This window comes from Orcinus orca, chromosome X (genome assembly GCF_937001465.1).
Source record: "Orcinus orca chromosome X, mOrcOrc1.1, whole genome shotgun sequence".
In the NCBI taxonomy this organism is placed as follows: Eukaryota; Metazoa; Chordata; class Mammalia; order Artiodactyla; family Delphinidae; genus Orcinus; species Orcinus orca.
Window position 1 is genome coordinate 16,932,918 of NC_064580.1, and position 23,848 is coordinate 16,956,765.

Here is a 23,848-nt window from a genome sequence, read left to right on the forward strand (position 1 = left end):
GGAAACACTCCTTACACTTCTAGGAAAGATAACCTACTGATCCCATAAAGACAATCTCTAAATCTGGCTGATGCTAAAGAGCTCTGGCTTTAATCCTGTATGACTCATTCTTTACTTTCATCAACTGTTCCACAGACTCCCAAAGAATAACACTTATTCCTTTTTTGAATCATCCGGACTCCCCAGCTTTATAGAAGAATGGAAGAGAAAACAGCATCAAAGGTTAAAGACTCAATGATATTATCTTTCTATTTTATTTTTATTAGAAAGAACAAGTTTACATCACGCACTTCTGCAAAACAGGGACTTCCAAAGTACACTCAGAGGTCAGGTACACATTACTTACATCTTCTAGACCTCCAGAGGAATACTTAGAAAGATGACCCCAAGGTGCTCCAACAATGGAGATTCTCAAAAAGAGATCAAATTGAACTCAGGGTACTTCAATGACTAGTTACTAAGACATTTAACAATGAGGGGTGAACCCAAATTGTGTGCCTTCCATAAAAATATCCTAGATGCCAACTGCTGGAATTCTCTCTCACCGCCCCCCCACCCCCGCTCCGAACTTGCTTTGAATCTCGAGAACAGCACTCACCACCCTCTGCCTTGTGATTATGGCTACTTACGTATGTGTCTGTTTCACTGACGGGGACTTTAAACGCTGCAGGAGGGCAAGGGCAGTGTCTTGGTAATCTCTGTATTCTTTGATGTGCCTTGCACACTAGAGGTACTAAATATTCATAATTTACTGCAGTCAACAATAAGTTCAACATTCAACCAAAACATTTACATTTATGGGGAACGTACTGTGTGCAATGCATTTTCGAGGCACGAGTGATATAACAATGGAACAAATCAACCTGTTTCCTCTTTCACGACAGCATCTGGTGGTAAGAGGGAATTAGTATTGAGTAGGAATTCCCCTCTAAGATCAGACTTAGCAGCTATGTGATCCTGGGCAAGTTACTTAACCTCTCTAGACCTCAGTTTCCTTGCCTGAAATGGAGATAATAGGTACCTCATAGATTTTGCTTGGAAGATTAAATGGAAAAAATGTATATAAAGTGCTTAACCATTACTACTGTTATTGAATTTTACCGAATAAAAACAATCATCATAATGCCTCTTTATGAATCTAGTTACAAAGAATGACTGTTTCAATTACAACATCTTTTAAAAACAGCAGGTTAACTGTCACTCCTTTGCTTGGGGACTGGAGAGCATGAAGCAACTTTTACAAGACAGTCGCACAGCAGAGACGGGCTCAGAGGAAAGTGATAATTCTGAAAAAAGATCAAGGAAGAAAAGCAAGAGCCATCGCCATATAGTCGCTGCTCAGGAGGCAAGGCAGACAAAACAAAGTAAAGAGGAGAAACGACAAGGCCCAGAGCCGACAACCCACAGAGCTTTCAGGTCAATAAAGCTTCGGTTAAGGTGGCGCCCAACAGTGAGTGGCCGGAAGACCGTTCCAGAAGCCCCTCAAGTAGGAGCCCATGCCGACTGCTTCTGGCCGCGTCCAAACTGTTATCTACTGTTAACGATGGAAAAACAACAAGGCGTGTGTCTGGGGAAAACGGCCCGTTGTCAGAGAACAGAAAGCCTTTTACTGAGCATTTTGATACTCAGGAGCAAACGCACCACCACAGAAAATCACCCCACGCCATCTCTTACAAAGCTCGGCATCCATTCAACAATGGATGAAAAACTCCTAAATTGCTCGGCCAGATACTCCTCCCAGGCGGTTCAGGAATCGGGGCCAAATGAGACCATAAACTCACGTGATACAGATTTCCAAAGCCACTAGCGGAAATTACTGACAGACACTTAGACGTGAAAAGCTGGATTCACAGGCCTCTACCTGGAACGGGCCAAGACTTCCTGCCAAACGCTGCTCTTTAAGGCTTCTTTCAACACCAGCAAGGAAGGGACAACTGGAATTCTGTTCGGATCCTATAGGTAGTACATTAACTTCAACAAACCTTGACGAATGCTTACTGCTACACAGCCCACAAAGCGAAACGGTTTTCCCACGTTATTTTTACCTTTACGTTTTCAAGAAAGTGCCGTGTTCTCGGCTATAATATTGGAGATTTAAACGTAGTGTTGACAGGAGTCAATGCAACCACCAGATTCCAGATCTCCCAGATCCTCTAGGTATCTAGAGCCTCAAAACGGAACATTCCACAGCCTTCTAAAGAAATGCCTACTGAAAGTTTGTAATGACATGGGAAATTATATATAATGCTGAGTGGAAAAAAATACACAATTATGTGTGCGAAAAAAAATTATGCATGTGGTATGATCTCAACCGGTTAAAAATGTATGGCAAAAGGAGTGAAAGTAAATATGAAACAATGTCAACAGTGTAGGCCCCGGGGTGATTCAATTATAGTGCTTTTTACTTTCTTTTATATTTTTCAACTTTCCAGTGTTTCTACAAACCAGTGATTACTTTTACAATCAAAGTTTTAAGAAAATAGCACACACTAACATAGGTGGAAAGGATGGCCCACCTCTTCACATTATTAATGCCTTTCTTCAGGTCTGACTTGATTTGCAACACCTCCTAACTAGAAATCACATGCAGCTTCCATTAGCGTGTCATTATATTTCCTTTTCCAAGTCATTAGTAAGGATGTTAAGAACATCAGATGTAAAATGAGTCATGATGGTAACTCACAAGATACCACCCATATATATAGAGCATCCCCGGTCATTTATCATCACACTTTACTTACAGTTATTCATCAGTTCACATCCTCAGTGATTAAGTGGATGATATAAAGTCATTTTCAATTAATGTTGTTCCAAAGAAAGTATTGAGTCATTTTATCAAATGTTTTCAAAGTCAAAAATATATATTTCCTGCTCTTCTAATTAAACCCATGAATTCCTATTCATACATGTGAAGGGGACTGAAAAAAGAGTTGAATTTACTTTGTAACTGTTTTTATGTGAGCCCTCATTTCCCAGTATTTGAAGAAGTACTGGTTTAAGAGGTGTGACCTATCTGTGCAGGGTCCACAGCTTAACTGTTCTCAGTTTTCTACCAGTTCTCTAGTTCTTCACAAGCAAAAACTCGTTTAAACACAAACCAAAGGAATTTATTACAGTTTCTCAAATGTGAGAAAAACCAAGTGTGATGAGAACCAGGCCCCCCAAATTGTGAGCCCACTTAATGTGAACATACTTTCAAAAATCAAGCCTGACATTTTTTTTTCTCATCCCCTTTGTGATGTGGGGTTTTTTTAACATCTTATTGGAGTATAACTGCTTTACAATGGTGTGTTAGTTTCTGCTTTATAACAGTGAATCAGTTATATATATATATACATGTGTTCCCATATCTCTTCCCTCTTACGTCTCCTTTTTTTTAAATGGGATTCAAAGGCTTCCCTGGTGGCACAGTGGTTAAGGATCCGCCTGCCAATGTAGGGGACATGGGTTTGAGCCCAGGTCCGGGAATATCCCACATGCCACAGAGCAACTAAGCCTGCTCTCCACAACTACTGAGCCTGCGCTCTAGAGCCCACTCACCACAACTACTGAGCCCGTGTGTCACAACTACTGAAGCCCACGCACCTAGAGCCCGTGTTCTGCAACAAGAGAAGCCACCGCAGTGAGAAGCCTGTGCACCGCAACGAGGAGTGGCCCTCGCTCACCGCAACTAAGAGAAAGCCCGCAACAGCAACAAAAACCCAACACAGACATACATACATAAATAAATAAATAAATAAAATTTTTAAAAAATTTTTTAATGGGATTCAAGTTTGGGGTGTGGACAGATTGAATAAGTGCACTTTTAAGAGGAACCTTTTTGTAGAATAACTTCTGGTCCGTTGGAGCAAAAATTCAGTTCAGTCTGTGCTTGGCTGCCAGTTATATTCATTCATTCATTTATTCTAACTTTAGTTTCATAGCAAGTGTCTGGAGGAAAAAGAGTTCTCTTAAGGCTATAAATTCTCTTTACGATGCCTGATGAGTTTTAGGCAAAGCACATCTTCACCGTATGAACAAATGGTATGTCTTTCACTACTCACTTGGCATGATCTCTCTTTCCTGTACTGAAATATTCCCCCATTCTCTTTGTCTTTCTCTGTAACATATACAAAGACTCCAAACCACACAAAATAGAGGGGAAGAAAACCCTCATTTAAAAAACAAAACACGGGCTTCCCTGGTGGTGCAGTGGTTGAGAGTCCGCCTGCCGATGCAGCGGACGTGGGTTCGTGCCCCGGTCCGGGAAGATCCCACATGCCGCTGAGCGGCTGGGCCCGTGGGCCATGGCCACTGAGCCTGCGCGTCCGGAGCCTGTGCTCCGCAACGGGGGAGGCCACAACAGTGAGAGGCCCGCGTACCACAAAAAAACCAAAACAAAACAACAACAACAAAAATCACGAAATCACCTATTTTAATCATGTGCTTCCTTAAATGGCACTTTTTGTGGTTATATGCTATTTTCTAAAGGCATATTTTGGTTTTTTATGGGGGCGTGGGGAAGACAATATGCACAGAAAATATCCCAATTGATGCATTTTCTGGTCTTGAGAAATTCCTTGCCCTTTTCTATTACAATGGAGAACGTTCATTTCAGTGCTCTCCACGTTTGAGTTCCTGAGAGCAGCAATTCCTCTTCGTGCCTTCCACAAAGATGCGCTATAGACTCAGCACAGGGAAAACAATACAGATTCACGGAAGATGGTGACGAAGGAGGACAGAGACCAGTGATGGTACTTCTGGAGTTTATAACCCATTCCCTACTCCTGAGTTATTATACTTAATCTATTTCAGACAGGTGGGTTTCAGATGGCCATCTACAGGGGCTTTCAGGGAAAGATTTCCACACCCTTCCCATCACAGGACAAGGAAGAATTTATCAGTGCTCACTATTGGCTACTTCTCCCTTATTCCCAGGCTGGCACCATGTCTCAAATTAAAGGGGGCTCCCCTTTTTTCAGCCATCAATGGGACCAGAGAACGGTCAGCCATCACCCCCAACGTAATTCTTCATCTCCTCCTCAACTCTGTTTAGCCTTCTCTCTTTGCCACGGTGACCATCACTGTTCCACACTCCCGACCAATTACCTGAGTTCTAGTTTCTTGACCATCTTCATTCATTGCCTCTGTCATCGCCTCTTAGAGTACCCCTGCCTCTTTCTAGTCATTCAGTTTCATGACAAGACGATCAACCCATGTTAGATCTTCGTTTCACATAGAATTTCTAGACTAATGTCAGGGTTGGGCTACCCACGAACATACTGCTCTCTGGCCCCATAAAACCACTTTTAGTACTTGGAAACTATGATGCCTTCCTGACCTGGCTATATCTCTTTTGGTTTCTCAAGACCTTTTGTCATCTCTTATCTGGACTGCTTTTCTCCTCTCCTGCCTAACGACCTATGACTGAAGGCTCTAGCCAGAAAAACCTGGAGTTGTTTGAGCTCTTGGGCAATGAATACAAAAATTACACCAAAATGTCAGAGATGCTATAACCCTTGACTGTAAGCACAGTAAGGTCACCCATCAATTACACTCTGCTCACCGCTATACTGCAAATCGACAATGTGACATGCATCGCTTAGGCAGATTACTTCCATGCATGGGCATAGAGTTACCAGCTTTGTAATGTTTCAGCCTCTTCTGAGTCAAAAATAGCAGTATCTGTATTCACGTCACTTGAAAAAACAGGATTCTAAATTATGAACAAGTCTACTTTCTCTGCTTCTAACAACACCTGAATGCAGAGGGGATACTGGGGTTTGAAGCAAAAGAAACTAAATCTAAAATTGAGACATATAAGACAGAAAACGTGTCCAGCTCTCCCAATGCAGTAACTGCTAAGCACTGTACCAAGAGGACGAATCTGGACAACTCTAGGATCTTAAAGTCTTGACATTTTACATCACTACTTCTCTTATTATCAGTTTTGTTAATTGTCAAGAAAAGGTACCCAAGAAGTTTCAGAAGAGCTGCCTCTAGTGAAGGAAAAAATGAGAAACGCAACTAAGAAATCAAAATAAAAAGAACAGACTGAGCAGATGCTACCAAAACAAATGGAGCAAAACATATTAAAATCACTGGTAGGTGAAAATGCTTAGCAAGTGAAAGAAGAAAAAGAAAATGAGGCAGTAAATCCATCTTTACCACTTCTAACTTCATCTTAAATGAGCAAAACAGAAATATAGCTTCTGAATGATAGAGACTCCAAGTATCTGCCTTCAATTTTCCAAACATTGCCTATTTTATTCCTAAAAGTTCAAGGATGAGTTTAATTGGGGTGACACTCCTGAGTCACAGGCCATCTGTGAAATGGCTTAACGATAGCCTTTTGATGAAGAAGTGGCTTGCAAGGCAATTCTGGAAAACTCTTAATTTGTAAACTGTTCATTTTATAGCCCAAGTTGAGAGAGAGAGAAATCTCTATTAGAGGTGTCGGTAGGGGTTATTGTACTTATGCTTCCAGGTGTTTCTCGAGCATTTATGGGTATACATTTATTTAGGATCTGGCCTCCAACACCAAGAGCCTGAGCTGAGAATAAGGCTGTCATGTCATAATTTTTAAATGGCCTCAGATGCCACAGAAAAATACAAAACAGGTTGCTGACTAACTGAACGATCTCTGTGATCTAAATTCTTTCAACGGAAGCAAAGACAGATCACCATGCAAAGTAAGCTGGATAGCTTGTTTTAAAGTTGCCAGCTTTCATAGAGCATTAAACTTAATCCATCCCATTGTTCTAGTTGCATAGAACATCATTTTACAACCAGTGAGAATCTCTGAGAGAAAAAGACAAGCTAGGTGCTGAAGCATGATGATTTTAACGGCCACACAGAAAATTTTAAACCCTTAAATTGCAGGAGTCAAAAGCATCTGCAAACTCTAGGATTATAAATATTATGAAATAATTGTTAATACATGAACAAAAGAGGGCCACAATGAAATACGTACAGATACCTCAGCCCACCCCACTGAAGAACGTCAACTGAAGCAAATGAACATGTTGGCAAACAATGTACAAAAAGAAGGACTTTCATTTCCTGTCCCCAAGGAATTCCAGAGCAGAAGTGAGGAGAGCAAATCAATCATAAAACTGGCTTTCCCCACAACGTAAGATGAAACGAGTACTATCATTTAGAATTAAAATAGCGCAAAAGAGAAATTCACCTTTTCTCAAAACAATGGTTTTGAATCCGTTCTCCATAAACCTGTGAGGGGCTAAGTGAGACACCGCAGTCCTGTCACCCTTAAACCTCTGAAGCCAAGCAACACCAAGGCTCTCCGCTCATCTTTTCTCCAGGAGCTGCAGGAACAGGGGGAACTAGTCCTTCCTTGAAACAATTTGCAATCTCTTGGGATCGTGTAACTGATCTGCTAGTTCATGGGGGTTCTCAGACAGAAGACCTCTTCCTCAACTCCTCATTCTAAGATGGGAAGAATAATATCCTTTCCTATTAGTGATAGGCAACACGAACACACGTTAAACACCAATTCCAACCACAATGAGACACCACTTCACACCCATTAGGATGGCTATTATTAAAAAAAGAAAAAAGGGACTTCCCTGGTGGCCCAGTGGCTAAGACTCCATGCTTCCAGTGCAGGGGTCCCGGGTTTGATCCCTGGTCAGGGAACTAGATCCCACATCACAACTAAGAGTTCGCATGCCACAGCTAAAGAACCCACACACGGCAACGAAGATCCCACGTGCCGCAACTAAGACCTGGCTCAGGCAAATAAATAAATAATTAATTAATTAAACCCCCCCCCCAAAACAGAAAATCTCAAGTGTTGGCAAGCATGTGGAGAAATTGGAACTCTTGTGCATTGCTGGGGGGAATGTAAAATGGTGCAGCCTCTGTGGAAAACAGTATGGCGGTTCCCCCCAAAATTAAAGAGAATTACCAGATGACCCAGTGATTCCACTCCTGGGGGTATACCCCAAAAAACTGAAAGCAGGTGTTGGTATGCCAGTGTTCATTGTAGCATTATTCACAGTAGTCAAAAGGTGGAAACAACCTAAATGTCTATCAATGGAGGGATGATTTTAAAAATTGTGATATATCCATACAATGGAGTGCTATTCAGCCTTTAAAAGGAAGGAAATTGTGACACATGCTACAACATGGATGAACCTTGAAGACATTATGCTAAATGAAATAAACCACAAAAGGACAAATATTTTATGACCCTACTCTCATGAGTATTCAAATTTGGAGAGACAGAAAGTACAATGGTAATTGCTAAGGGGAGGGGGAACTGGGAGTTAGTATTTAATGAGTACAAAGTTTCAGTTTGGGAAGACGGAAAAGTTTTGGAGATGGATGGTGATGATGGCTGTATAACGATGAGAATGTATTTAATGCCACTGAACTGTACATTGAAAAAGGAATAAAATGGTATCATATTATATATATTTTACCACAATAAGAAGATTCTATATTTCTACAAGAGTAGACAGAAAGCTTTTATGGGGATTTCCACTGGGAAGTAAAGCTGAGTGTGGGACTGAGAAAGCCTTAGCTTTGTTCTGCTGGAATCTTTTATCATATACTTGGGTTAGTTTCATTAAAAACAAAACCAACCAGAATTAAGTCAGCTTATAACCTGGAAGCTCCTAATTTGAAAATTCAGCCAGAGGAAATAATCAGGGAAGGTACAATAATGTATATATAAGAATTTATTTATTTATTTATTTTGCGGTACGCGGTCCTCTCACTGTCGTGACCTCTCCCGTTGCGGAGCACAGGCTCTGGACGTGCAGGCTCAGTGGCCACGGCTCACGGGCCCAGCCGCTCCGCGGCATATGGGATCTTCCCAGACCGGGGCACGAACCCGCGTCCCCTGCAACGGCAGGCGGATTCTCAACCACTGCGCCACCAGGGAAGCCCCAAGAATGTTGTTTTTAATAGTAAAATTGTGGAAGCAACATAAATAGTTACCACACAGGGATTGGTTCAATAAATGGTGGTGCATCTTGACAATGAATGATCATACACCTCTCTGACAGAAAAGGGGGACCCATAATATGTTAAGTTTTAAAAACAGGTGACATTTAACATGACCTCATTATTGTATGAGGAGTGAGGTGTGTACTGCATGCACATTCAGGCTCAGATAAAAGTCTGGAAGGATACATAGAAAATGTTGACTACGATTATTCCTGGATCAGGACAGGAATAAAGACGCAGATGCAGAGAATGGACTTGAGGACACAGGGAGGGGGAAAGGTAAGCTGGGACAAAGTGAGAGAGTGGCATGGACATATATACACCACCAAATGTAAAATAGCTAGCTAGTGGGAAGCAGCCGCATAGCACAGGGAGATCAGCTCGGTGCTTTGTGACCACCTAGAGGGGTGGGATAGGGAGGGTGGGAGGGAGGGAGACGCAAGAGGGAGGGGATATGGGGATATATGTATACATATGGCTGATTCACTTTGTTATACAGCAGAAACTGACACACCACTGTAAAGCAATTATACTCCAATAAAGATGTTAAAAAAAGAGGGCAATTTCTATTTATTTCTTCATATTCTTTAACTTTGAGTTTTTATTATTATAATAATTTTTGCAAAGAGCTCCTGTAGTCAGAAGTAACAGAGTTATTTCCACTTTGAGAAACAAACAAGCAAAGGGTTTGGGGGGCACTCAGCAGTACAACGTGTAGTTTACAGGTCACTAACTTTAAGGGTTGCAGGGGCCACCCTTCCTGCCCCATTTCCAGGCCCTAGTCTGATGGAGCCAGAGAGGCCATTACCAAGACTCCCACGTTTCACAAGTTACACTCCATCAAGCCTTCACTCATTTCCCAAATGAAGAGTCACCATCTGAATTTTGCATATAAGGACCTAATTCTGTGTTTTACTTTTCAGAACTCAGGTCAGTGACACCCAGCAATAATAACAATCAGCAAGTTTCAGATATCTTTCAATAGGAAAATTCTCTCAAGCCACTTCAGAGGAATATATTTTTATTTTAGCCAACTGCTCCCTTCTAGGCAAGCAACAGACACCATTCAAAAAACTTTCAAGAAGTCCTCCTACTCTTAAAATAATGTGTTAAAACAATGTGTTTCCTTTCTGTCATGCTATTTTCCTTTTTTTGAAAATTTGAAAATATTATAAGTTAAAGGCAACAGAAAAAGACATAGATATATTTTACAGATACCATCAACTCTCCCCTTAAAATTTTTTTTGCAACAAGAAACAGGAATGTGGAAGACATATGACGCATTGTAAGCTTTACTTACCCTGTGGTTTATCTAGGGAATTTTATTTTGTGTTTGGAAAATGACAGACTTCTGCTTTTAGGTAGACAAATATGAACAACTCACAGAGAGAAAGCAGAGCACCTATTACTAGCAAGCTTTTAGAGAATCAAATAATTTAGTGTCTCTATTTTACTCTGTATATGAGCAAACGAATATAAATGTCCAGGACTGCAAAATTAGCCAAATATCTTTAACTCAATAAAAAAGCACTTCAACAGCACCCAGAAATCACTACTCACAGCTTCTCCATTCGCAAGGAAAACTCCAACGTCCATGCCCCCCAAGAGTGAAATGCCCCACAGCTGGCGCGCTCTGCATGGACGTGTTCTCTCCTAAGCTAACCTGAAGAGCAAGCTGGATTTGTTTACTGCACAAACATCTGTAATTGCTAAACATCTCAGTGACATGGGGTAACAGTTACTGCTTGTGCAAACTGCCCATCCAAATTACTCTCTGCAGTATGAGCACATGAAAACCCAAGACACAGAGAAATTGGAAACATCTGTAAAAATTAATGGCCGAATTAACCAAAGTGGGGGGCTGGTTAAAACAGCTAAATAGTTCCAGCGCAACATTTGACTTGAGAAAATAATCCTCCACGTTATAGGTTGCTCCTTAGCCTATCCACAGCCCCCCTCTGTGGGGGGTTCCCGCTGGTAACCCCTTCATTGTAACCTACCAATGCAAACCCATCACAAATCTTGTTAACAGAACAGTATAGATAAGATACAAGTTAAGAGAATTTATTCCATCTCTAAAAGAAAAAAAAAAGAAGAAAAAAGAAAAAGAAATACCTCTTCTCCCATCATGCAGGCAGCCTCCTCTCTTCAGTTTGAAAAGGTCCCAGAACTACTCTGGAAGCCTCCCACTTCCTTCCAACAGCCAAAGGCATGGAGCCTGAAGGACCCAGCCTAACCCTGAGTCATACTTGGGACCAAATGAGCAACGGGCAGAACAAAGCTCGCATTTGTTTATGGCTCAGGAAGCCAGGGCCGATTCATGGCTTGGGTGGCTTCGAGAAAAGTCTTCCTTCCTCGCCTACGTCGCCACAGGAATCTAGGCTGCCTCCTCGGACCCACAGGTGTGACCGCTCGCACAAGGAACACACTCAAGGAGCGTTTATTTGGCAGGACCCAGCAAGCACTTCTGGTTAAAAACGTCAGAGAGAAAATAAAAAGCCCCCTATCTTTCAATAGATACTGTGATGGGAAGCAAGAGATGTCTAAAATATGGTTTGTATACGAAAAGCCCATCGTGAAAGTGCCTGTATTTTAAAGAAATAAAATTCGTTGTACCACACAAAAATTACTCACTAAAAAAAGAAAAAAACTGAAGAAGGAAAAGCAGCCATGCCTTTATAGAAACACTTCCGCTAGGAAAAAAACAGCAAGACTGCTGCCAGCCATGTCATCGGTAGTAACCTAACAGATCGGAATAAAGTGTCTGAATAGCAATCTTGCTTTTCACCCACATGAGATACCATTTTAATTACCATTGTAATGAATTCAGAGCCCAGTGGTTAAGAGTTCAAAACTCTATACGCAGGGTGTCTGAGATCAAAATCCCAGCTGGCCCACTTCCTAGTTGAGTGATCTTAAGCAACTTATTTGGACTCTGTTCACCTCAGTTTCCTTATCTAGAAAATGGGGATAATAGCACCAAGATACAGGGTTGTCTGGAAGATTAAATAAGTAATATATGTAAAGTGTTTATAAAAGTGCTTGGCCAACAAAAAAAAAAAAAAAAAAAAAAAAAGTGCTTGGCACACAGGAAGCAGCCTATGAGCTACTATTACAAATTCAGGACCACTTCACAAAGCAGGATGCCACGTCAACAGTATCCTCACCTTACCACAGTTCTCATGTACAGAGACTCTGATAACCGGTTTTAGTTATTAACTATGGTTAGTTTTTAAATTAAGCTAATTTAAAAACCATTTATTCAATACTTATTAGCCACCTGCAGCGTGTAAGGGGCTTTGAATAAGATGCTGTCCCAGTCCTCAAGAAATTTGCAATCTGCTTGGATAAATAACACATAGATCTGTTTATGTGTCACACAAGAAAACAAATGTGGGAAATGTCACTTGGCTGAAAATGGCAAGTGTGATCCAAGTGCCAGAGAATTAGCATTTTGAATTTAGAGGACAGATAAGAAATCACCTTATCAAAACCTAATTAGGATGGGAGGGATGAGACAATCATCTGTGCAGAAGAATTCCAAACAACGAACATAGATACTCTGCCCTAAAGGAGGTGAGCTTAACTCCCCACTCCTTAAGAGTGAGGCGTGTATAGTGACTTCTTCCCAAAGAGTTGATGTAGAAGAGGGGAAAAAACAGACCAGCTTTACAGTGGAGAGACCCCAGCCAGGTGACCAAGGTCAACATCAACAGTGAGAAGTCATGTTCAGACCATGTACCCTTGATCTGATGGGATGAGAACGGCACTTTACCTCTGTGGTTCCCCCCAAACCCATCACTTCAGTCTTAATCATGAGAAAAACATCAGACCAATGTCAACTTAAGGACATCCTACAAAACTCCTCAAAATCGCCAAGGTTATCAAAAACATGGCAAGTCCGAGAAACTGTCACAGCCAAGAGAAGCCTAGGGAGACAGGGCGAGCAAATGTACTGTGGTCTCCTGGATGGGATCCTGGATAAGAAAAAGGACTTTAGGTAAAAACTAAGGACATCTGAGTAAAGGATGGATCTTGGTTAATAATCGTGTAAGCAATATTGGCTAATTGTGACAAATGTACCATATTCATGTAAGATATTAACAACAGAGGAGACTGGCTGTGGGGTATGTGGGAACTCTGTATTATTTTCACAACTTTTCTATAAATCTAAAACTATTCTAAAATTAAAAGTTTATTAGAAAACAAATTAGGAAGATGAGCCTGCTGAATGTATATATACATAAATAAATATACCTTATGTGATTTATAGACACACATGATGATGTTCATGAGCGTGTATAAATATATATGTATTTAACAATGCCCTCCCAGCTTAATTTTTTTAATCTCTTTATCCTTAGCCTAGCTATGAACACAGATAGTTGAATGCTGACTCCTGGCTTTTTGCTTTCCATAATACACAAAAGAGTTTTCTTTGAAAGGAAACTTGGCTCTTCTGTCAGTTCTGCTGCCAACCCAGGCTACGGCGGCCCAACTCAAAGAGTGTGCATGAGGTGGGCCCATCTGCCCCTTTCCAAGAGCTACTAGCTACAAGAGCTCCAAGCCAATTAGTCATCAACCACAGAGCCCCGGGACTGGCAACTCTCCCAGCTACTTCCTCTCCCATCTCTAGTCCACACTGCCTGGCACCTCCCCAGTTCTCTCTCTAAAGTGCCAATCTGATCATGACACTGCCCGTTGGAAACCCTCCACCAACGTGCCAGCCCACCCAGAAGTGCAGCTAGTGAGTGGGCTGGCAGAGACCTAAGGGAAGAGGGTCAGGCTCCCCTCCAACTCCCTGCCCCCAAGTCCCCTGCAGCCCAGCCAAACCCAGCCCTCGTCCATCACCACACTCTCCCCTTGCCCATGTGCATACTGCCAGTACCATGAATCCCCAGTTATCTTTTAACACTTTGCTCAAATAACACTTTCCTTGAAAAGTTCTCCCTGATAAGCCATCCCCTCCTTCTAGACCTCCAGGAAAAGTGAGCAGCTCCTTCCTCCCTATCCTCCTTGATGCTTTGGACAGAGCTCTGCTGGTCCTTTCCCCCTGCATCATAATCACTTTTAATACGTACCCACTTCTCTCCCATGCAGGGACAATCTGAAGCGCTAAATGAGAGGTCTGTATGTGACAGCTGATCCAAGGTGTGATGTGGGAGTGGAGGTGTTAACTCCATTCCAATTAACTACACCAGACCCCCCGCAAACAAATAACCTGCCAGGCGAAAAATGTGCACACATTATGCTAATACAGCCTCCAAACATGCTACCTAGCTAATCCCTTTCCAAATGGATTGCCATTCCTTAGCTCATTTATCTAGAAATTCCAGAGCTGCCACTGCTGGTCCATAAAATACATTCAATAAAGCTTCAGTGAATGAAGGAACGAGCCCATTAATGAACAAATGGAAGAGGAAATCTATAGCCAGACTACAAGCAGACCCCAAACAGAATGAGTCTTCCTTTATGATTGTGATTGGATTAGGACAAAACATATTTATGCATCCAGTCACAAAATATTTATTGAAGGCCAACTATAGTTTTTAATGATTTCCAAGGAACTGTAAATACAATGGTGACTAACAAAGACAAGCTGAAAAATCATGGCACTTACTTTCTTTTTTTTTCTTTAAGACTTTATTTTTAGAGCAGTCTTAGGTTCACAGAAAAAGAAAAAGAAGGTACAGAGATTTCCCAGATACCCTGTGCCTCCTTGCATGCTCAGCCTCCCCCGCTGTCAACATAAGAGTGGCACGGGGCTTCCCTGGTGGTGCAGTGGTTGAGAGTCCGCCCGCCGATGCAGGGGACACGGGTTCGTGCCCCGGTCCGGGAGGATCCCACATGCCGCGGAGTGGCTGGGCCCGTGAGCCGTGGCCGCTGAGCCCGCGCGTCCGGAGCCTGCTCCGCAACGGAAGAGGCCACGACAGTGTGAGGCCCGCGTACCGCCAAAAAAAAAAAAAAAAAAAAAAAAGAATGGTACGTTTGCTACAGCTGATGAACCTACATTGACTCCTTATCACCCACGGTCTGTAGTTTACCTTAGGGTTCACTCTTACGTTGTACACTGTATGAGTTTGGATAAATGTATAATGATATGTATCTATCATTATGGTATCATACAGAATACACACAGAGTATTTTCACTGCCCTAAAATCCTCTGCATGGCACTTGCTCCCCAATGGCCAATACTGAAGACTTGGTGATGTCAAACAAACAGCCACCACAGACGGAGCAAAATTCATTTCTCCTTCTCTGAGTTTTAAAATTTCCATAATAAAAAGTTAAAGAAATGATCCCGGAGACTGCACTGCTATTTATAGGCACTCCTTCTGTTCTCATAACCAGAAGGGCAACAGTAATAACTACTAACGTTAATCTAGTGATTATTCTACACGAGGCACTTTTACCCATTTTTTGAGTTACTTAATCCTCCTAACAACCATATGGGCCAGGTTCTCTTGTTATTCTGATTCTACAGATGGGAAATCTAAAGCATTGAGTGCTTAAGTAATTTGTCCCAGGAAGAGGCAGAGTTGGGATGTGAACCTGGGCAGTCTATCCAGCATGCTTAATAACTATATTCCTAAAAACACAATTTTAAGGCCTCCTGGGAATGTGATTCTTGGTGACCATCTGGCTGCAATTAAACATTTCATAGAATATACACTATGCTGCTGGAACTTCCCTGGTGGCGCAGTGGTTAAGAATCTGCCTGCCAATGCAGGGGACACGGGTTCGAGCCCTGGTCCGGGAAGATCCCACATGCCGCGGAGCAACTAAGCCCGTGTGCCATAACTACTGAGCCTGCGCCCTAGAGCCCACGAGCCACAACTACTGAGCCCGTGTGCAGCAACTACTGAAGCCCACGCACCTAGAGCCCGTGCTCTGCAACAAGAGAAGCCACCGCAGTGAGAAGCCCGCGCACTGCGACGAAGAGTAGCCCCGCTCACTGCAGCTACAGGAAGCCCCCGCGCAGCAACGAAGACCCAACGCAGCCAAAAATAAATAAATAAATAAATTGATTTTAAAAAGAAAAAGAAAACAGGGCTTCCCTGGTGGCGCAGTGGTTGAGAGTCTGCCTGCCGATGCAGGGGACATGGGTTCGTGCCCTGGTCCGGGAAGATCCCACATGCCGCGGAGCGGCTGGGCCCGTGAGCCATGGCCGCTGGGCCTGCGCGTCCGGAGCCAGTGCTCCGCAACGGGAGAGGCCACAACAGTGAGAGGCCCGCATACCACAAAAAAATAAAATAAAATAAAATACACTATGCTGATTGTTTTAGAAGGTATATATCAAACATACATAAAACAGTAAACAGTACCTAAAAGGTCAAACAGTAACCCTGTATACTATTTCTGGTTCCCTTTTCCTACCACCGGCCCTCTCCTCACTTCTCCTAGATAAGGAAAGATAACACATAAACCCAAGTCTGAAAATCCCAGACACCTCATTCAGCCCAGGTGACCAGTGGGCATCTCAACACCACCTGCTCTTTAAAAATCACGGGTCTTTCAACTGCTCAAGAGATGTCACAAAATCTTATCTTTCAACCACTATGAGAGACATCCAATACTATAGGTCTCAGATAATCATGTCAAGGTTCGATCCAGTTGTGTTTCATTAGTCAGAGTATGTATCATTAGCTTCTGGGATTCCCCAGAGCTTATTTCTAGGCTTCAAAGGATTAGAGACATAAATCTCTCATTATTAAGGAACTAAGATCATCACTTTCAATGTTTACATGTTTTAATTTTACATCAGTATACAGCTTGACGAATTTTTACTAGTATGGATAAAAAGACTGCCTGAGGTACATATGAAGATATTAGAATTTCTCTTGCTGCAATTTGGCTGATTAAAAAAATTGATTAGTAGCTCATTTATATATGATTTTAATTTGAATGCTCTGTTACAAGTAAAAGCTTCAATGTTGATATCATAAAGGCATTAATTTGGATGACTGTGGTTCTATAACTGAGATTCAAGATGATGAGAGCTGAAAAAGCAACTGTCACAAACACAATGTCTAGTTGTGGAACATAGTAGAAAACAGAGAAAGAAAACAGAATCATTTCAAGAGACAGAGATCAGAAGTCACTAATGGAAATCAACTAAGACAGGAAGACCATGGAACTTCTTGAAGGATTTCTTTGTAGGGACTCCAATAGAGCAAACAACCAATCTGGAAAAATATCTTTTCCAATATGGCTGTTTGAAGAGCCCAGGCCAAAAAGACTGCTTTTCTCAATAATTAAGGGGGCCAAGATTAGCTGTGCCTAGGGCACTTAAGCACGGAATAAGCTGGCGCCCGAAAGCCAGGATTATTCTACATAAAGACATATTAGCTTAGGTAGGTCCTGGGACTCACCTGAGCATCTGGAATTTACCCACCCACGTGTAATACCTGACACTCCTTTCCCGGAGTATTTGGCCAGGAGTGATCATCTGAGTGACTCATGAAAAGGGAAGGAGTTCAGAAAAAGGGTGAGGCCAGGCTGGGATTGCAGGGAAGCAGCCTGATGAGGGAGTTCTCTCTCAGGTCCACAGCTGGGAGACAAGGTATAAGCCATATTCATGAGAATAAGGTCCTGTCTGGGTTGCCTTCTTACAGTCTCCCAACCCAATCTCTAGGTGGATGACTCCAATACCTACATCTACAGTTCTCTCCCCATCACCAGACTTATTTATCCAACTGCTTGCTGGATGCCCCCACCTGATGGTTCCACAAGGACCTCAAAATCCAGCTAGTCTAAGACTGAACCCATGACCTTCCTCCCCAGATATCTTTCTCCTCCAGTGTTCTCTAACCGATAAGGACCCAAGGCATCCTCTTCAAGTCTTTCCTCTCCTTTATCTCCCACATACTATCAAACTTCTTGATTCTATCTCTAAAATATTTCCCCCAAACATTTATGATAATAATTCAAAGCTGTTAGAAAAGCTGTTTGTCTTATCTTGATATTTCCTTCCATGTAAAAAAAGGGAGACCAAATGGACACTCTCTGGACACACTTGGCCTCTGGGCAGAATTGAACACTCTTGGAACTCTCTATCTCCCTATTCACTTTCTCCTGGGAGAGTGAAATGACTTCTCTGATACGTGAATTTAGGAAAAATAAACTGGGCATGCTTAGCTCAGCTCTTCTCTTTCCTCCTCTTGGAAGTTGGCCTTCTCTGCTGTTCCCCAAGGAGCTGGCCCTTCTACCTCACATGGGTCTGCCCGAGTCCAGCATTGCTGAGACTGGGTGGGTGAGTCTGTCTAATTCTGGAGATCAACTGCTAAGCCCATTTGGCTCTCACACTAATCTATATCTTCCAACTTCGCCTTCATCAATAACAACACTGTAGTATAACATAGGTAGAGAAAGGTGTACAAATCATAAATATGTAACTTGAGAAATTTTTACAAAGTAAAATAAGACTTACATAAATACATATACCATGCTCATAGATCGGAAAGGTGTCATTTCTCCCCCAAAAGTATCTATAGTTAACGTACTCCCATTCGAAATCCAGGAGGTTTTTTTGCGGGGGTGGGGGGAAGAAAGTAGGGATTGACAAGCTGATTCTAAAATTTATATGAAAATACAACAACACAGGAAATCTTGAAGAAGAGGAATAAAGACTGTGGACTTACACTACCAGATGTCAAGACCGACTACAAAGCTACAGTAATTAAGGTAGTACAGAATGACCACAGGGACAAACCAACCAACAGAACAGAGAGTCTGGAAATGGACCCACACATACACAAGCACTTAAATTATGACAAAGGTGACCTTTTTGATAAACAGGTGATCTGCAGAAAGGATGATCCTTTTGATAAACAGTGCTGAGTCAACTGGATATCCATACTGAAAAAGTGAACAAAAATAATATTTTGATTCTCCATCCACTGACTCATTAACTGGTTTAGAATCTACATTGAGGACGGGGATTTACTGGTAGAGCCAATACAAGTTTCTGTTAACTTCTCCCCTGAATTCTAGTTATCCTGTCTTCTGTAATCCACTCCTCCCACTGCAGCTAGGAATACTTTCTCTAAACCACCTATGTGATCATGTCACTCTCTCACTGAGAATTGCTCCCCATTGATGGCTCCCCATTGCCCTCAAAGTCAAGTCCAAACTCCTTAACAAGCCTCACCAGGCCCTTCCTGATGTGGGCCCTGCTTTCTTCTCCATTCTCATCTTTCCCCACTTCCTGCTGGAGCCCCGACACATGCTCTGTGCTATTTCCTTTTCCCTTCGAGGCATTTATACATGTTGCTCTTCCCACCTTGACAGCTCTATGCTCCTTTGCTTGATGAATGTGTACTGGACCCATGGTTCTCAGCCTAAACATCACTTCCTGTAGGTCTAAAAACATCACTTCTTACAGGTCTAAACACCACTTCCTGTAGGAAGTAGGTACACACACATGAATACACACTCTCCAGCCTCCCTAACAACTCGCTACTTCCTGCCATGCCCAAGGGCTCCTACGGCACAGTACTGTGTTCTCAGCCTGGTCACGGCATTCCCCACACTGTATTATTATTGCTTGTTTACTTTTCTGCAGCTCCCTGAGGGGCAGTGACCTGGTCTTGTTTACCACTGTATCCTCAGTGCCGAGCATATAGTGAGTACTGAACAAATACTAGCTGAAATGAGTTACATTTACAATTTCCAAGTATTTTCAGCTATGTAGCATTTTAAAAAAGTCCTATGAGGTAGGATAGGCATAAAGAGTATTCCCATTTTACAGATGGTTCAATTGAGGCTAAGTGACTTTGTCAAGGTCAATCAGCTAGGACAATGGTACCATGCCCTTCTAAAATCTTATGATATTTAACTTGGTTCATCTTTAGCCACAACGTATTTTCCACTGTTTTGATATAACACATACGTACCTCTGGGCTTAGTTTAAATGGTACATTTTGCTCCAAGGTTCTTTTCTTTTTTCTTTAACCTTTGTCAAGGGAAGTTTCCAACATATACAAAAATAGAGTACAGTGTACTGAACCCCATGTATGCACCACATAGTTTCAACAATTATCAACTCATGACCAACCTGGTTTCCTCTGTGCCCCACCTACTCTTCCACCTTCCAAATTACTGGAAGCAAAATCCCAGACGTTAAATCATTTCACCTATAAATCTTTCAGTTAAATGGTACATTAAACACATCATTCACAGGCATATCAGGCTGGTAGCATTAAAAAGACTCATAAATGGGGTCCTTCCTTAGAGCTCAGTAAGAGAAGCAAGAATACTAATTATTTCCTTGTTGGTCGGGGGAGTGTTACAGATACACCAGTATCTCTCCTGGTGTATAACCATCAGCATTCAACCACTCTGGGTAGGGCGATATGGATTAAAGCACAGGGAAAGTAAGCACAAAAGTTTCAACTGACTCAGAAAAGTGGGTCTCAAAACTTCGCAAACTTGAACGGAAAGTACACTAGGATGCTTGCAGCTGTTAATAATGATCATAGACCTTTTTCCCCTCATGCGAGTTATCAAACCAGTCATGTGAACAGGTCAACTGCCCCAGCCTGAGTGGAAGACCTGCTTCGGCTTCACCTAACACAGATGCCGCCACATGAGATCCAGTTTGTGCTTCTGCAAAATCGAAACAGCGAGCTCAACTCTCATAGGAAACTTCCTTCCTTAAACATAAATCTTAGACACAAAACCATCTCAAAAGCGATGAGAACCAGGTTGTACACAAGTAAAACATTATCACACTCATCAGCTCCCATGCCAGGTTGTGCAATAGCATAATGGATCCATAAATCTATGTAACTATCCATGGCGCCAACAACAGGGGGTGGAGAGAGTTTTGAATCCTCTTAGATGCTATAAAAATTGTCCGCAGCCAGTAAAGCAGGCTGGGAAGTTTAAGTTTTCCCCAGAGGCTTCACAATGAGAAGCAGGTTAAGGGAGCTGCCAGCACATGGTTTCATTCTGCAAACAAATCATGAATCAAGATGCATACACATGCCGTACATAAATATATTACTCTGATGAAGTTAACATTTCTTGTCTCTAAGACCAATGCAATAAATCTTCTGTTTCACAGAGGTGCAGTGAACCGTACAACTACTATATTTCCAACTATATAACTGTTATCCCCCCCGGTTCCCTCATTTTATAGACGTCTGTAATCTCTAAAGTGTTATATTAATATAGTTTGAATATCATTCCTTTAACTAACACTTACTGAGCACCTACTATATGCCACACACTGTTCTAAGCACATAGCATACATCAGTGAACAAAACAAAGAATAAACATAATAAAAAATAAACATGTTAGAAGGGGGCACATGCTAGGGCAAACAAAAAATGCAGTGCAAGTAAGCAGGATGGGCCAAGGGGGCAGGTTTCAGAATGAGCAGGCGTCAGGGAGGAGAGGCAGGCAGCCACAGTGGGCAGGTGGAAACAGAGTGTCCAGGCAGAGGACACCACCGTGGCAAAGGCCCCCAAGTGGGAGCGTGCGTGGCATGTTTGAGGAGGAGCGAGGGGGCCAGGATGGAGCAAGCAGGGAGAGAACAGTGAGGGAGGAGGTCCAAGCGGCAATGGGAGTCAGGTCATCCCAGCTCCTGGGACTCAGGGTGGATTTTCACTTTGGTTCACAGGGAAGCCTCTACAGGTGTGCGAGCGGAGGAGTGGCATGACCTGACTTCGGGTTTCAAAGGATCACCCTCCTGGCTTTGGTACTGACACTAGACCGTAGGAAGAAGGGGAGAAGCAAGAAGACCAATTAGGAGGCCACTGCAGCGATGGCGAGAGCAGGGGGAGAGCAGAGGTGATGAGCCATGGCAGGTGCTGGGCACACTTAGGAGGCTGCGCTGATGGGGTTGCCTGATGGATCAGCCATGGGATGTAAGAGAAAGAGGGGAGTCAGGGACAACCCCAGGGCTTTTCTTCTGAGTCATGGGAGGGGGAGTGGTACTGCCTTCACCTGAGATGGGGAAGGCTGTGGGCAGAGTGGTTTCCGGGGGACGAGGATGAGTTCAGGTCTGGACAAGCTGCTAAGAATTTAGGACCTCCGAGTGGAGATGTTCAAGACGGCAGTTGGACACGTGGCTGTGGAGCTCAGAGGAGAAGTGTGCTGAGGTACAAACTTGGGAGTATTATATTTGTCGCTGATATTTCTATTAGTAACAACCCAATTTATTATTAGCGGTTAAGACAATTATTAATAGCAATAATGAAACTTATACACACACAACGTCCTTTTACACAGAGAAGAATAAGACTGAGAATCATAAAACGAACAAAAGGAATAAACTGTTTGCTGACTGAGTCAATGGTCATGTTCATTTCAACCACTTGAATAAAATGAAGAAAAACTGTATTCATCGTTCCTTTCTAAGATGGGAACTTGCTCTTTTGTAAACATTTATGGGACTCTGAGAGTGACCATGTGAAGCAGAAATGAACTCACAAGCTGGGACAGTAACTAGATAGTTTTCAGATCTTGAGAAATAGCAAATCGACTAGAGAAGCTTCCACAAAAGAAGAGTTTAAGTGAAACAGTCCTTCCTTTTTAAGTATCTGCCCTTTCTGCCTTATTCATCTCTAAGGGTGTTAAGGGTCCAAAAAGTTTCCTTTCCCGATTCTGTTTCTAATGCATGATGACACTGGGCAAGGTTGCTGCTGGATGGCGGGAGGGAGGTGGGTGGAAGTTCTACAGCTGCAGAAGATGATGCAACTTTTAAAAATTCATCTGACAGAGAAATGAAAAACATTTAAAAGCCGTCGATAAACCTGCAGTAGAGATTTTGCCCATGCCCCATCCCCCATCCCCCAAGCCTGCTGGCACAAACGTCAAAGCAAAAATTTCAGCACTAAATCAAATTAACAAACATTCTTTAAGCACAGCACGAGTGTAGCTTATTACAATCTGGAAAACTCCACAGTATTTATCAAATCCTAAGCAAGGCTATGATGCTTAAAAGTGTACCACAGTAGACGTCACTGACAGCCACAAGCACAATGGCTCTGGGTGTGTTGCTCTGGCAACCGTGTACTCAGCAGCAACACGCTGTCCGCCTCTCGCCAACCCAGAACCAGGGGCAGGAGAAAACAGCCAGCTTCCTGATGGTAACAACTCAGGGATTCACAGCGAGGGCCATCTCTGTCACTCACACATGCAGGAGACTTCCTTTCAGTAGTATGAAATCATTTCCACCAAATACCTTGAGAAAAAAAAAACACAACCCCTCTCTCTACTGCAGAACCAGTCAACACACCCAAGCACAAATCACAAGAGAAACCTACCAGGATAGAAGAGAGGTTGAAAAGTACCAAGGTTATGTGTTTAGCTGGGTCCAGGCAGGAGTGGCTTTTCTGAGGAGGAAATACAGAAGGGCCGGTCTATTTGAAAAGTCATCCTGAGAAACGTTCCATCGAGAGATCAGTAAGAAAAGCAACAGCAAACTAGAGCATGAGCCTTTCGAGGAAAGCTGTTCCTATATAGAAGGAGAGCTGCACACGAGGACAATGAAACCTCAGAAGAGGCATAGGAAGCCGTAGATGCCAAGCCCTACAAGGTACTTTTGGATACACAACATCACGTTGAAATAAAACAGAAACTGTCGAACATACCTTTTCCACAGGCAGAAAGTCATTTTCTACTTCAATCGACCTTGGTCTTAGCTTTATTGGCTTGTCTTTGAAAATATCTCCAAAGCCCACTCCCTTAACTTTCTTCGGCTGGATTGCGGCCGTTGCGACTGTCCCGTTGGCACCCTCGGATTTGGTACTGCTCGAGTCACCCCCATCACTCTCGGAGCCTGTGGTTTCCCTTAAACCTGTCAAGAGCGGGGACGGGGAAAGAAAGAGCTCAGAAATCAGCCATAGCCGTGAAGCACTTCATAGCCAGCCAGGAACCACTGCTACA

At 42.7% G+C, this 23,848-nt stretch overlaps 1 protein-coding gene across 13 annotated transcripts in view; it reads right to left on the bottom strand.

Annotated features, from left to right (window-relative positions):
- The window catches only part of SH3KBP1 (SH3 domain containing kinase binding protein 1), a 343,640-nt gene that overhangs the window by 115,998 nt on the left and 203,794 nt on the right, over window positions 1–23,848 (bottom strand). For 11 of the 13 annotated variants that reach the window (XM_004283056.3, XM_049704753.1, XM_033411495.2 and 8 more), the window contains one exon: window positions 23,554–23,759. In XM_004283056.3, coding sequence (XP_004283104.1) covers window positions 23,554–23,759 — 206 coding nt within the window. Of the gene's footprint in view, window positions 1–10,512; window positions 10,564–11,067; window positions 11,103–23,553; window positions 23,760–23,848 lie in introns of those variants that run through there. The other 2 variants (XM_049704756.1, XM_049704755.1) reach the window with 2 other exon arrangements.